The sequence below is a fragment of the Taudactylus pleione genome, unplaced genomic scaffold (genome assembly GCF_031769625.1).
Source record: "Taudactylus pleione unplaced genomic scaffold, aTauple2 ptg000019l, whole genome shotgun sequence".
In the NCBI taxonomy this organism is placed as follows: Eukaryota; Metazoa; Chordata; class Amphibia; order Anura; family Myobatrachidae; genus Taudactylus; species Taudactylus pleione.
In genome coordinates this window covers 38,736,489-38,752,594 of record NW_028284421.1, presented here as the reverse complement: position 1 = coordinate 38,752,594, position 16,106 = coordinate 38,736,489, and the positions used below count along the sequence as shown (strand labels likewise).

The 16,106-nt window shown below is 46.9% G+C and overlaps 1 protein-coding gene across 1 annotated transcript in view; it reads right to left on the bottom strand.

The window, feature by feature from the left end:
- TYMP (thymidine phosphorylase) overlaps nt 1-16,106 on the bottom strand; it is a 73,081-nt gene that overhangs the window by 32,534 nt on the left and 24,441 nt on the right. Inside the window, exons 5-8 of the mRNA XM_088447245.1 lie at nt 12,121-12,219; nt 8,462-8,591; nt 3,216-3,334; nt 2,924-3,086 (exon numbers count right to left, since the gene is read on the bottom strand). Coding sequence (XP_088303371.1) covers nt 2,924-3,086; nt 3,216-3,334; nt 8,462-8,591; nt 12,121-12,219 — 511 coding nt within the window. The remainder of the gene's footprint in view (nt 1-2,923; nt 3,087-3,215; nt 3,335-8,461; nt 8,592-12,120; nt 12,220-16,106) is intronic.

Sequence of the window (16,106 nt, the reverse complement as noted above, 5' to 3'; positions counted from 1 at the left end):
CCAGGCTGCATAGCTAAAACAATAGAACGAAGAGTCTCCATTCGGAAACCTTAAAAACTTGTTCAGGGACTTGAGGTTGAGGATAGGTCAGTATGATCCATTTGGCTTCTGAACCAGAAAGAGTTTGGACTAATATCCCGTCCCTCTCAGGGGTGACGGAACAGGCACTATATCTCCCATATGGAGCATAGAGCACATCACCTCCTGGATCGCTAGAGCCTTCGTTGGATCTGAAGGAAGGTCTGCTGCAAAGAACTGATGAGGAGGCCGTCTGTGAAAAGATAGGGCATATCCCTGAGATATCACTTCCCTTACCCAAGCGTCTGTGGTGGTTTGATACCAGCACTGGGCATATTGCAGAAGTCTGCCTCCCACCTTGGGGTCAGGCTGAGGGTTTGTTGTCCGGCTTGGTGGCCGGACATCTTGTACTCCAAGCCTGTTTCTTGGGCTTGGCTGTCTTTTTGGGACCTGAAGGTCTCGGAAAGGACTGCACCTTAGATTTGCCCTGTGGGCGATAGGGACGAAAGGACGGGTTCTTAGACCCTGACGGAGTCGGGGCTGAAGGCAGACATGCCGATTTTGGCTGCCACCAGCGTGTCCACAATTTTGTCCAAAGCGGGCCCGAACAGGACTTGTCCATTATAATGTAAGCCTTCCAAACCTTTTTTGGAATCAGCATCCGCCCTCCGAAGACCGTAACCATAAAGAGCGGCGAGCAGACACAGCCGCCGAGGAAATCCAGAAAGTCAGAAGACTAAGATCCAAGGCCGCTTCGTTAATGTACGTAGCGGAGTCTCTGAGATTACCCACTAACGCAACCTGTTCACTGGTAGCTTCCGAAGCAAATGATGCTTCCAATGCGTCCGCCCATCTTTCCATAGCTCGGGCCACCCAGCAAACTGCCATAGCTGGCCTGGATGCTCCTCCAGCAAGGGAATAGATGGATTTAAGGCACAGTTCCACCTTACGGTCTGTAGTGTCCGTCAGAGAAGACATTGACGGCATAGGTAGCGTCGCGCTCTTTACCAAGCGCGTCACATGAGAATCCACCTGAGGGGGACACAGCGCTAGCATAAAAGTCACATACAATGCAGAAAATCCTGCAGTAATTGCACCTCACTTACACAGACCTACAGCCTGGCAGTGATAGCGCTACATACGATGACCTGGTCAATGGAGGAGAGGTATGTAACGGGGGACCCAGGCTCCGCACCCTGCACCAGCCTTTCTGCCCATCCAAGATGGCCGCCGGAGAGAGCCAGAGAGGCGGGCCTGGTGGAGAAACGCTGCCTCAGCATGCCGAATCTCTGCGGAAAAGGTGCTGAGAGCAGCGTGGGGAAGGGCCTCCTGTGCTGAACAGGGAAAGCGCCCTCCCCTGGCAGGCTAACCCCCCGGGATACTGGAGCGCTTCCATAACGCTCCAGCCCCGTATCCCTGGTGGCCTACTGTGAGCGCAGGATCAGTACTTGGCTCCACTATCCTGCCGTCCCCAGGGAGCCCCCAGCCCTGGGGACACTAAACTATGAGACAGCGGGCGCCTACCGCAGACGCCCGCTGCTTACCTGCTGCTATCCCTCGTAAGTCCGGCCACAGTCCCAGACTCCCGGGGGTTCCGCTAGCTGGGGGGGCCCCAGTGCATCCTGGGATGACAGCTTTAACTGTGTGGTGCCCAGGGACAAGCCCATGCCAATACCCCAAGGTATCCCTGTGGATCCCTAAGGACCCTGGAGTAGAAAGAGAAATATGGGAACATTCCTTATGCTGGGTGTAGACTTTCACAACAGATTGGTTAGCAGACTGATCTGCTGTCCCAGCAGCTGATTTGTAAGCTATAAACGTTCAGCAATTGGCTGCTCGATGTGGCATCACAACTTGGTGGGCCCGCCTAGTGGTGATGTCCATGTCTGCGGTTCCTGCAATCAGCGGGTCGCTCGTACACACATGCAGTTGTGCCGATATATCTTTTAGAAATATTGGCATTGGCTGTGCTGCAGGACTGAACTGATATATGATCGTGAACAAAAACTATCGATGCACTCGTCATATATTGTTTGTCGACAAGTGCGTGCCCAGCACTAGAAATTAATTCTGGTCCATGTTGACTTGAAAATAATAGCATACAGGTGTGTTCTTGCACGCCTTTCCTTCTGTGCTTCATTTGGCATGGGATGCTTAGCATGGCTAAAATGTAGCAATTGGATAAATTCGCAATTTTTTTGCTGCAAAAGAATTTGTATAAAGTAGCAGATTAAAGCAGCAAATTGTGAAATAAAAATCGCAAGGTGTGGCTAATTCACACAGAGGCCCTGATTCAGAGCCGGACACTCTGACAGAGCGCTCGCTCTGAATCAGGGCCGTCCTTAATTTTTAGAGCGGCCTCCCGGCCGCTCGTATAGCTGTGGGTGACCACCCACAGCTATAGCGAGCGGCCAGGAAGATGGTCGCGATGGTCAAGACCACTGCGACCATCGGGCTTGCGACGAGACCCTTGTGGTAGGGTCTCGTTGCCGCAAGCCCTGGAGTGCTTTTGGCTCTATCAGAGCCGAAAGCACTCCCACTGACATCACTTGTGATGTCAGTGGGGTCGGCCCCAGACGGTAGGCGTTCCCATGGGAACGCCTCCGTCTGGGCAGCCACGCCTCCGGCACGCCCACCAAAGGGGGCGTGCTGTCACTCACCATCGACAGCACGTCCCCTTCGGTGTGAGACCCGGAGCCGTCGCTATCCGGGTCTTGCGCATGCGCACGACGGAGCCGGCTCCGTCGTGCGCATGCGCACTGTGCCAACATCGACCCGCTTGCGAGCGGGTCTGAATCAGGCCCAGAGTCCATGGCATGGCAAACTTGGCCATATGACTAGATTTTAGGAAAGGTGTATGTGGAAACATCTGTACATAAATAATTTTGTATCCTTGTATGCTTACCTATGCTTGTTACTAGTTCTCTAAGGTCATCAAGCCCTGCTCCCTCCAGGCATTCCAGGGCTTCTATTACCTCCAGACTGTTTCCCACACATCGGCCAATGGGGCTATCCATATTGGTGATAATAGCGATAGTTCGGATTCCAAGGGAGACTCCGACACTGACCTGTTGAAAGAGATGCACTTAATTGAACTATTAATACTATTCAAATATTAAATTGGTCAAAGTCATGTAATACAGATAGCTAAATCTGCACTAAGTTCATGATTTGGTAAGTTAAGAACACAAGCTTACTAGACTTTGTGCCATGACCTTTGCTTCTGCTATGGTTGGACTTTGAGCTGCTTCCCCGAACTTTACATCAAGGATCAGTGCAGAAAGGCTCTCAGCCACCTTCTTGCTCATCACTGAAGCTTTAGGGAGACAAGGCAACACCAAGGGCAGTGACATGACTATGATATCTAAACAACCAAAGTGCAGCAAAACAGGGAAAAAAATTAAACAAAGGAGGACTCTTCGTGCTCAGGGCCTGATTCAGAGCCGGACGCTCTGACCAGAGCGTTCGCTCTGAATCAGTGCCCTCCTACCTAAAAATGGAGCGGCCTCAGCATATGTGAGCGGCCAAAAAGATGGTCGCGATGGTCAAGACCATCGTGACCATCGGGCTTGCGACGAGACCCTGCGGTAGGGTCTCGGTGACCGCAAGCCCTGGAGTGATTTTGGCTCTATCAGAGCCAAAATCACTCCCACTGACATCACTAGTGATGTCAGTGGGGCCGGACCCAGACGGTAGGCGTTCCCATGGGAACGCCTCCGTCTGGCAGCTACGCCCCCAGCACGCCCACCAAAGGGGGCGTGCTGTCAGTCACCATCGACAGCATGCCCCCTTTGGTGCGAGACCCGGAGCGACAGCTTGGCTGTCGCTGTCTGGGTCTCGCGCATGCTCGCGACGGAGCTCCCTCCGTCGTGCGCATGCGCATTGGGGTAACATCGACCCGCTTGTGAGCGTCCTGATTGACCCCCTCAGTTGGCTACATTGCTAAGAATGTGATAAATCATATAATTGAAAAAATGCATGTTTATTATTACCAGACATGACTCATCACTAGTAATGAAACAAATAATATAGCAAAATGTTAGAACATAACTCTTTTGCCATGTGCTGAGTGTCTCCTTTTTGTCATCAGGAGGCCCCAGCACACAACTCAGGTAGGAGAATCTGTAGCTACCTGACCTGCAGGAGAAAGCCAGTGAGAACTGTTAAGCTGAGCACACATTACCTGACCCGCTAATGTGATGCCCAATGGTACAACATATTGGCCGGTTTGTACACACTGCATGATCCGCTGTCCGACCGCCCGCTATGTCGTTCACCTGCACTATTCACCCTCCTGGCATTGGCAGCTGAGTCACTCCATCTGCTGTGCATGCATGGCCAAGGGAACGACCCCAATGTCACAGAGCGGGAGCTCGCATAGTGCATACAATAGACGATCCGGATGATAGGTCGATCCAATCCGGCATATCATCTGAGAAATTGTCTAGTGTATGTCTGACCTGTGAGTCTTTCTGCCAGTACAGTGTGTCTATCCTGTCTTCAGCACTGGAAAACAAGGGTGATTCTGCACAGAACTAGCATTTCATAACAAATTGTATACAAAACCCAACATATTCTGTATATATATATATATATATATATATATATATATATATATATATATTGGGGTGATAGTTCCCTATTGTGAAATACACAAAGTCAATGGTGCTCCCCTGATGTAATATAATAGGGATCTACCATGCAAAGAAGCAGGGTAGAAAGAAGAAAATACCCCTTTTAGGGGCACACTTCTGAAAAAATAGTTAAAACTTAATTTTTAATGGTAATTTATATAAAAGTGGTAATGATGACTTCGAAATAGAGGGATGGTGGCATTGTTGTTGCTAAATCAGAGTCTTAAAAATAAGACTCTGATTTGTCTGTCGATGCATATGCTGGCAGATATCACTGGGAAGGGATGCTACTGATACCTTTCCCAAAACAATCCTTAGACTTTAGCCCATAGGCTACAATTGCTAAATGCCATCTGAAGATGGCGTTAGCTATTGGGGCCAAGCAATTTTGCAATTAAGCAGCTCCCATAGAAAACTATAGGGGCTGCTTTGTGGTCGGAAATGGAGAGACTGACGCAGATATCTATGATATAAATGTGCCAGAGGGCAGCAAGATAGCTGCTAATGCAGCAATGTCGCTGTGCTCCATCTGTGTAAATGTTGATAAAAAGAAATAATTGAAAAAAATAGTGCAGGGTCCCCTCTCTAAACACAACCAGCACTAGCACTTGTGCCTAGAATGGTATTGGAAACATTTTTGGAAAAAAAGAGCATGCGGTCACACCAAGTTTTCAATTACCAACACTAGACTTGACCAGCCAGTGCTAGTGGATGCATAGAGGGGAGACCCACAGTGTGGGGTTACGCCCAGCCATGATTCTACCAGCCCTAGGCTAATTAGCACTAAGCATGGTTTCCCCAGGGCAGTTAGGTTGGGAAAAAAAATGCGGGCTTCACCTCTTGTGTCCAGCCAGCCCCAGTACCAATTGTACTAGGATTCTTTTCCGTAGCCCCGATGCTTTGGTTACGAAGATAATGGTTAAAGCAAAAATAATATTAAAGGGGGACTACTGGTCCCAGCAAGGCTGCCAGAGTATGATGGCACTTGGCGTGCCAGGATGCTCAGGCATCAAGGGCCCGTTAGCACCTGTAATTTATCTGCAAGAAAAACAAATAGACCAGACACGCACACCATATAAAAAATAATTTATGAAATAAAAACTTCTCCATTTATTACCCGCTCAATCCAATAGAAACAGACCCCGCTGCTTAGGAGAGGTCACTTACAGACACCTCGTAAGAATGAATAGGCGCTGATTTGTCAGAGCATGAGAAATGCAGTGTTCTGATGAATCGGAGCACCCCTATTCATACATTAACAGGAATATTGCAAACTATTACATTCCTCCCCCCATGGTGGACACAAGAACTCCTGTCTATCTAGTGTGTAAAATCCATTGTACCCTGTTAAATGTACTACTACTAATCTTGATAGATAATACTATGTGAATAAGCAACACTGTGGGACTTAACCATACTTGTTATGTATTTAAAACAATTTAACTACAAAAATGTGTGTTTTAGGCTCCATGCAGAAGGTTTTCTTTACTTTTGTTCCTAAATCAAGCATTCAGAAAACACCTCTAGAAATCATGTGAACCCTATGCTTATTATGAACAAAAAACAATACAGGTCTTATTATATCCAATTAGTCTGGGGAGCTGCCCCATTTACAGCTTAGATCTGGTCCAACCTGGACTCTATAATTATCTGTTGCCCCTAGGAGGCAGGTTTACAACACAACTTTCCCCAGCTAAAGAGCAGAGTTGGCGGTGGACCAGTGAGAGGCGGACAAAGCATTGAAGGGCGGTGCAATGACCCAGCAGCTGCAGCTCATCAAGGTAGACCCAGGCTGCGGCTGTGCTGGTCGGAGGCAGCAGTGCAGTGTAGGGACGGGAGCTCCTTATCGCCGGTGGCTGGGCGAAACAACCTCTTGGACAGGCATTTAGTTGTGTCCCCTACTGCTGACAGCATATCAAAGAGGATCCAGGGAGGTGGCTGTACAAGTGGGGGCTGACACTGAGAAGATGGTGTCTGGCCTGCAGTGACTGAAAGCAGAAGATGTCACTTGCCGGGTGGGGGGAACCTTCTCTCAGTACATTTTAGGAAGTGTAGCCCATAGGTTACAGCAGTACAATGCCATCATTAGATGGCGCTAGCAAAAGTCTGGAATGCTTTGCATTCTGAAGTTTTTGGTAAATCAAACAGCATTGCATTTCCCATAGAAACCTATGGGAGTTGAGGCTGCTGTCGGAAATGGAGTGATTGCAGCAGATGTCGGAGAGGCCAATTTACAACAATGCAATATCGGAGACTCCAATTTAATTGCAATGCGATCTTGGCAAGTTACTAGCGTTCATATCGCCGGCTTGTATCAAATAGCCCTCACAGAGAAAGGGGCTCTCCATGCACATCAGCCATTGCCGGTGAGGATTCCTTCGGAACCCTATCTCGGTCATTTTTGTGATGTGTAGCCCATAGGCTACAGCAGCACAACACCATCATTAGATGGCGTTAGCTGTGGAGACCAAGCTCCGGAATGCTTAGCATTCTGGAGCTTGGTAAATCTGACAGGATCGCATCCCCCATAAAAAAATATGGGGGTTTGGGCTACTGTCGGAAATGGAAGGACCACAGCAGATATCGGAGTTATCGGCGCTTGGTAGCGCCGAGCATCGGAGATATCTGCTGTTCTCCCTCCATAATACATCTGAGGGATACAAATTATTTACAGGTATCCCCCAAAAATGTGTGTTTTTCAGGGAATATGCCACAAATAGTTAATGATTAATGGTTGCCTTTGTCTTTTGCAGGAGGTCAATTGCTAAAGTCAACTGTTCTCACCATAAACATAGTTTAAAAGGAATCCACATAACCTAGGTAGTAAATTCCCAACATACCTGTATGTGCTCCTACGTCTTAAAACTGGCTAGAGGACATTCTTTTGTCATGAGTTATAATAAATTGGTGTCGGTACATTGCCTATATTAAAAATGTAATTGTTGGTTATATTTTTAGGGTGAAATGTTCAAAATTACTTTTCAAAACATCCCATACTTACCTTTCCTGAGCAATCTTCATTGTTGGGGGCAGAAGTTTATGATCCTTTGTCTATACCTGGCCTTCACTGCAATGTCATCTGTTAAGTACCCGTGGTTTGAGGTCAGTAATGGGAAAACAACAGAGATCTGTATACTCCAAATTCCCTTAAGATGTAGAGGACCTCATTCAGAGTCGGTCGTTGCGGCCGCTCGGTCGTACGCCACCGATGTTCACTTAACTGCGCATGCGTAAAAATTCGCAATGTGCGTGCGCAAACTAGCTATTACGATCAGAAATTGCTCTCTCCTTGAACACAGCCAGGTCGTTAGTTTGAGTGACAGGATGAGGCGTTTGTGCGTGGTAACAGGGGAAGGTGCTTGTGAACGGGGGAGTGGAGATCCGAACGCAGGCGTGCCTGACTATGCAAATGGCGTTTTATGGGATTGCATAATTAACTAAGTAGTGTCATGGCACATGTGACATGGGAGGTTTTTACTCTGACTAGATCGTAGTGCTTAAGAGAGGGTATGGTCAACCTTAAGCACTACGAGAAGCTCCGATGGTTCCCGATGGTCTCGATTAATCCTTATATGCCCGGAGATGACGTGTAATGCGAACGAGAAGGGGGCGTATTTTTAGTCTTACGGCCGCATCCTCCCCTCGCTCGTCCAGCTAACGATCCCATCTTAACGACGCAACTTGCGAGCGCTTCATTTGCATATCCGGCCCATTTTACCTTACGACCGTGCGGCTGCAACGACCAACTCTGAGTGAGGTCCAGAGTCTCCAGGAAAAGTAAGTGCTAGCTTCAGACCATAAGCTGCTACCTGTAATCAATGGCACACTGTCCACTGTTTCTGTCACATCGCGCATCTCATAAAATATCTTATCAGCTGGTACAAGGTCTGCAGACTGTCCAACAATACAGCAGCCAACAGAGCGAAGAATTTCCAGCATCTGCAAAACAATACAAAAATCTTTTTTAAAAATAGGACTTTATTCAGATATAAGAATTTGTGTCCCCAATCTTTCTTGTAAACTCCTTAAACTTGACCTCATCATTTATTAATAGTTCTCAGCCTGCAAGCGCATGCAGCACATATGCAACTCTCCTTGTGAAAGTGTGACAGCTACTGTATAACCCCAAGTAATCTCTTTTTTTACTCAACAAACTAAGGCCCTCATTCAGAGCCGCTCGTTAGCGGCAGTACGCTCGTTCCGAGCGATGTTTGCACATCTGCGCATGCGTACGGTTTTTAGTACGCATGCGCGAACCAGTCAGTGCGGCCAAAAATCGTTTGTACGCTATATAGCGAGTGCCTGCTATTTTGAGTGACAGAATGAGGCGTATGTGGGTGGTAACAGGGGAAGGTGCTTGAAAATGGGGAGTGGAGATCCGAACGCAGGCGTGCTTAAAGGTCAAAACGGGCGTATTATGGGTGTGCATAATTAATACAGCAGCGTCATTGACCACGTCACTGGGTTATTTTATAGCCAGAACTGCTCGCAAATTTGTGGTAGCAAACACCAACCACAAGAATAGCGAGCAGTTCATACGCTGCTCGATGTACTCGATTAATCTAATAAATAGCGGACATGACGTATGGTGCGAGCGGCCAGGGGGCGTTTTTAACAAATAAACGAGCGTATGTTTTGCTCGCTCGTTCAGACTTAGAGGTGTGAACAGACTGCAATTTGCGAACGGATCATTTGAATAGCCACCCCTTGTTTTTGAACGAACGACCGCAAATAGCGAACGGCTCTGAATGAGGGCCTAATATCCTACAAATACTTCCATACAATCAGTATTATCTTATATGTGTAATTACTGGGAATAATCCCACAATAAAATCTGTTCCTTAAATAGAATTTGCACAAATAACACATATACACTATGGCCCTCATTCAGAGCCGTACGCTCTGAGCAGAGCGCACGCTCTGAATGAGGGCCGGCCTCCATGAAAATGGAGCGTCCTCCTGGACGCTCGTATAGCTGTGGGTCACCACCCACAGGCTATACGAGCGTGCATTTTGATGGCCGCGATGGTCGTGACCATCGCGACCATCGAAATTGCGAGCCGGAGCCTGCGGTTGAGGTTTTCAACCGCAAGCTCCGGAGTGATTTTGGCTCTATCAGAGCCAAAATCACTCCCACTGACATCACTAGTGATGTCAGTGGGCCGGCTTCTGACGGGAGGCGTTCCCGTGGGAACGCCCCCGTCAGGGAGGCACGCCCCCGGCACGCCTACCAAAGGGGGCGTGCTGTCAATCAACATCGACAGCACGCCCCCTTTGATCAGACACAACGAGCGAAGGACTTTCCTTCGCTCGTCGCGTCTGGCGCATGCGCACGACGGAGCTCCCTCCGTCGTGCGCATGCTCAGTCCATAACATCGACCCACTTGCGAGCGGACAGCCGCTCGCGAGTGGGTCTGAATCAGGCCCTATGTTCCTTAAGTAGAGTTCACACAAATAATAGCACATACAGTATATGGAAGCAGCAGAAATCTGACTTAAAAAGATTGTGATGAAAGAGTGAACATCGGTTTAACTGCCCAAGAATTCTAATGTCCAGCTATCATCACAAGAGGATGCTTTGCCGCAGCCAGCTCTGCTCTTCAGGTCCCCCTTTTTGGTTCTGTGTATTAGGTCAACATATCATTCATAAAATCAACATGAGTATGTAAACATCGTCATGTCGACATCACCACGTCTACATTAACCATGTCGACATTCAGCATGTTGACACAGAATGTTGTCAATGTAGTTTTAAAGTACAGATGTGTCCTCCTTGTGCGATAAACAGCCCTTCTAGTCGCGACATGCCGTGGTGTGACTCGGTAGCGCCGAGCATCTTTTCGTGCAACTTTTTACCTTCCAATGTGTCTTATTCACATAGCGATGACACTGTAACGTAGTATTTCACATGCAGATACACCCGCTGTTGCACACAGAATATAGGCATGCCGCATATCATTTTAATTGGCAGAAGCTGCTTGTGCATACTATTCCCATCTCTGTGCGAATAAGACGCATAGTAAGGTAGAAAATTGCACGAACAGACGCTCGGCGCTACTGAGTCACAGATCACTCACGCTTTATGTGTAACGCAACTTGTAGTGCACGGAGGATGGATATATATGGACATAACTGTGAATCAATCCTTATTGCTAACCCTAATGCATACGTTGACATTCTAACCCTAACCCTAATGCATACGCCCATCTCATCTTTTTCCAGGTGGCAACATTTCTGTTGACATTTTAACAAGTTGACATCAAATCTATGTTGACATAATATATGTGGACTTTCTGGTGTCAACATTATGAATGGCGAAATTGTCACCGTCTACAATCTGACTGCACACCTCTCATTTGTGGAAGCCCAATGTCTACTGTGGTGGACCCACATTGAGGGGTTGTAGGGAGTGAAAAAATATATTTTTCAGATGGTCTTTACTAAAGCGGAAAGCATGGTATCAGAAGAACTACTGGCAGCATTCTAAAGCTTAGATAACCTCTGATTCCTGTTTCCCATCACACTATATTTCAAAGTGCTGAGCTCTTCTGAGACAAGAATGAGGACCTCATTCAGAGTCGGTCGTTGCGGCCGCTCGGTAATACGCCACCGATGTTTGCTAAACTGCGCATGCGCAAAATTCGCAATGCGCGTGCGCAAACTAGCTATTACGATCAGAAATTTCTCTGTCCTTCAACTTGGCCAGGTCATTAGTTTGAGCGACAGGATGAGGCGTTTGTGGGTGGTAACAGGGGAAGGTGCTTGTGAACGGGGGAGTGGAGATCCGAACGCAGGCGTGCCTGACTATGCAAACGGCGTTTTATGGGAGTGCATAATTAACTAAGTAGTGTCATGGCACATGTGACATGGGAGGTTTTTACACTGACTTGATCGTAGTGCTTAAGAGAGGGTATGGTCTACCTTAAGCTCTACGACCAGCTCCGATGGTTCCCGATGGTCTCGATTAATCCTTATATGCCCGGAGATGACATTCATTGCGAACGAGAAGGGGGCGTATTTTTAGTCTTACGGCCACATCCTCCCCTCGCTCGTCCAGCTAACGATCCCAACTTAACGACGCAACTTGCGAGCGCTTCATTTGCATATCCGGCCCCTTTTACCTTACGACCGAGCAGCTGCAACGACCGACTCTGAATGAGGTCCTGAATCCTCTGCACATAATATAATAAGCAGGGAAATGCAGAGGTCCGATGCTGGAATGCTCAAATTTTACATTTCGTATGACACTACAGCAGAGTAGTACTACAGAAAAGTAGACCTAAAATGAATTCCTCATGCAATGCATATTAACTAGTGCAGTAGCTGTAAAAACATTTAGTGTTCTGTGGTAGCATGAGGCTTTTCATATAGTATTTTTAAAACTTTTTTGATGTGCTTTATCCTGCTGGCAAGTACTGTATTTGTTCTGTTTAAATATTGCTCAAACAAACACATGATCCCCTCATACCTGTTCAGGACTCTGCTGTGAGCGGAATCCTGCAACTGACTCTAGTTTGTCCAGTGTTCCCCCAGTATGTCCCAGTCCTCGTCCACTGATCATTGGAACCTTATACATGGAGAACAACATGAGCAGAAAAACACTTAGATGTCCCTATCAAGAGAGATTCAAAGATAGATATGACCAGTCTATGGGCCTGATTCAGATTTGGGTATAGAGTAAGATAGAGCAAGTACTGTAAAGGTGTACCTGTACAATCCATGTTGCAATGCAAGGGGTGAGAATACATTATATTTGCATGCAGGGTAAATCCTGGCTGCTTTGCATGTAGCCCAGAAATGCTGAAAGGCGTTTTTGCAATTTAGATTTCAGTTTGGACACACTTCTTACAATTTTGTAATGTAGGAATTAGTTTAAAGTCGCAGGTTAAGTAAAACGATACATTGCGCGGGTCAGTAGTATCAGACCTGTCTTTTGCAACATTTCTCAAGTTTTTATCTTAGGGCCTGATTCAGTACCAATCGCAATTGCGAATACGGACACATATAAGATTGTTTGCCATCGCGCATGCATATTAGTCTGCGCGTGCACAACGATTGCACTGTGATTACGGACACATACAGGTATCCAGTACAAAGTGAGTGACAGAGTGTCAGCGTTTGAGGATTGTGATGAGGGAGTGGTCCGAGAAACGCAGACGTGCCTATCTGTTTTGAACGCTGTTTCATGGGCGTGCATAAATTAGCCACTGCAATTGCATACGTGTGCAACGAGACTTGCAGTATCTGCGGCTGGTCAAACCTGTTATAAATGCTGCGTGACTGGCTGACGTGTGCGCCGATGGTACCAATGTTTACGCTGAAGAGCTAGGTTGGACGGATATGAGAAAGCAGCAGTGGGCATCTTCATGCCAGCTGTGCTTTGGCAGGCATTAGCATATTTTTGCAGCTGCATTCTGTGTGAATTCGCAGCTGCAATCACAATTGCGATCGGTAGTGAATCAGGCCCTTAGTGCGCTTATAGTGTTTTAGGTACTTAGGGTCAGGCCCGGTGACAGCGGGTACACATGTACAGCGCCCCGAGCTTCCGAGGAACCCCAGCACAATCCTCTTTTTACCCCATTATGCAGTAAATGTATTTCGAAGGTGCACAGTGAGATTCTGTGCCTGGTTGTGGTTACTCTAGAAAGAAACCTGGCTCGAGCATGCATTGCTCGTAAGCATCAGACTTCAATTATCAACCAATGAATTCCTTGCACTACTACTAACAGGAAAGGGGAGCCGGGTGGCGCAATGCTGATGGGGAAGTTTGAGATGGAATGGAGGAGCTTGTCCAGTGTACTATATACTGAAGGAGACCACGCATATGAAGGGACGCTGCAGCATAACACATGTGCTTTAAGGTTAGCTACAGCACTGAAAGGGATGTGACTTCCATGTGAGAATCGAGGTGGAGAACTGACTTTACAAAATAGCAAATAGATTACTAAAGTTATAACACAAAGCCAACTATATTTAAAAGTATAATAGATGCAGAATCATAATCACATTAACAAAAATCCATTATATTGAGCCTAATATATACAAGTTGCCACATATTGGAAAGGACCATAGGGGGTGTTGCAAAGCAATATGGTGGAGAGGACACTGGCGCTGTAGGGATATTATTATTATTATTATTATTAACAACCAATTTCACTTCCCATCACCAGAGAGTATTTGCCACATCAGTCTCTGCTCCATTGGAGTTTACATTCCCTAACATATACTGTACCTACAAGGGTACATTTAAGTCAGCAGCCAATTGACCTACTAAAATGTTTCTGGACTGGAGGAGGAAACTCATTTAAACACGGTGAGAAAATAAATTTCTGCTGCCTCCCTAGGATCAATTTAAGCCCTGCTTATATCAGCTTTGTACCTACCAGGCAGTGTTAAGGAGGGGTGGGAGAGGGGGCAAAAATATGTGTACTGGGCCCCAGAATTTCTGTTGCCAGCCCTGCTTATGATTAGTGTTTTGGAGAGGTGAAGGACACAATTTACTAAGCGGTGGGTTCTAAACCCCGGCGCTTTGGCGGCGGTTTAGCTATCCGCAGATTTACTACAGTCAAAATTGGTTTGAAACTGCCGTCAAAACACATTTTAGAATAGAACAGGGCTAGTGCTAAAATTACTCGTCAGCGGTTTTAGTGTCCTTTACAAACCACAGTCAAACCGCCACTAAACTGCCGAGGTTTAGAACCCTCTATCAATCCGCTACCAAACCGCTGGGGTTTAGAACCCGCCACTTAGTAAATTTTACCCTAGCACTCAAAATTCCGTGGCATGCTAAACAGGGCTATTTGGAGTGACTAGAGGATGGATGTATGCTGACACATCTGTATCTAACATCAACCACATTACGGGGCATATTTATCAATTATCAGGTTTTAGACCCATTAATTGTAAAATCTTAATTTTTTAATAAGAAGTTTACAGTTCAAATGTATAAAAAATCGCATACAGGGACAGCGGCTTCGAAAAGGAGCCTGTCCCTAAAATACGTTAAGAGTGAAGTGATCGCATTGGTGGTCACTTCACTACTATATTGGGACCCCCAGCGACATACTGCGTATGTGCGGTGGCCATTGCGGGTTCTGGAGGAACTCTCTCCTGGTAATCATGCGAAGTGTAGCCCATAGGCTATAGCAGCCAACACCATCTTCATGAGGCATTAGCCGCGGGATGCAAACTCAGGAATGCTTCACATTGTGGAGCTTGGTAAATCAGACAGCTTTTTAGCCCCCGTAGAAATCTATAGGGGCTGCAGCTACTGTCGAAAATGAAGCGACCGCAGCAGATATTGGCGATATCTGCTGCAGTCCCTCCTTCATACATATTGGGGATACTAATATTTAAGGGTATCCCCCAAAAATGTCTGTTTTAATGCCGCAAATATTGTTTGCTAAATGGGCCCCTAAATATCTAATACAGCCAATGCAAATTTACTATTAACAGTCAGACATAGCACTAAGGGGCCTGTTTATCAAACCTTTCATCTCATTAAGTCTTGCAAACACAGCTATATATCAATTGCTGAGAGAGATCCTGCGTTCAGCTAAATAAAGCAGTATGATATGGTCACCATTTATTTCAATGGGAATTGTTGACTTCTCTAATTTAAAAAGCTCTGAAATGCAATCTAATTTTGTAAAGGAATCTTTAGATCTGTCTCGGCAGTCTAAACTTGTACATGTGAGGTCCAGTGGCTGAATATGAGCAGTAAATAATAGGGTTAACCATCGATCATTGGCATCAATGGTACAAACGATCAATGGGCTTGGCTAGCAGAGTCACTTAATGAGGGGGAGCCAATCAAAAGAGGAGTGCAGGGCATTGAGATTTTCCTGGGTGCGGTGCTGCCTTGGGGCCTGCGACAGTCAAGGGGCCCGCATTTGACAGCATTATCAGAAATCAGTACAGTACTAAAAATGAGACAAACCTTCGTATCATCTACCTGTCACTGACTAGAGTGACTATCTACCAGTGGCGTAACTAAGGTATTTGGAGCCCAGGGCAAATGTAAAAATGGAGGCCCTCCCATGTGCGAAAAATGGGCATGGTCACCTAAAAATGGGGCGTGTCAACATGACACACCCCTTTATCATCACATTACTTTCCATATGCACCTTAACCCCAGTAGTGCCCCTTATACAGTACCCCCAGTATGCAATGTCCCCAGTTGTGGTCCCTCTTATGCAGGCCCCCAGCAGTGATCCCCCCCCCCTATCCAGTGACCCCCTGTAGTGGTCCTCCCTATTTAGTGCCCCCAGTAGTGTTCCCATAGTAGTAAGCCCCTTATATAGTGCCCTCAGCAGTAGTCCCCCCCATGCAGTGCCCCCAGTAGTGGTCCCCCTTATGCAGGCCCCCAGCAGTGATCCCCCCTATCCTGTGCCCCCTATACATTGCCCCCTGTAGTGGTCCTCCCTATTTAGTGCCCCCAGTAGTGGTCCCCTA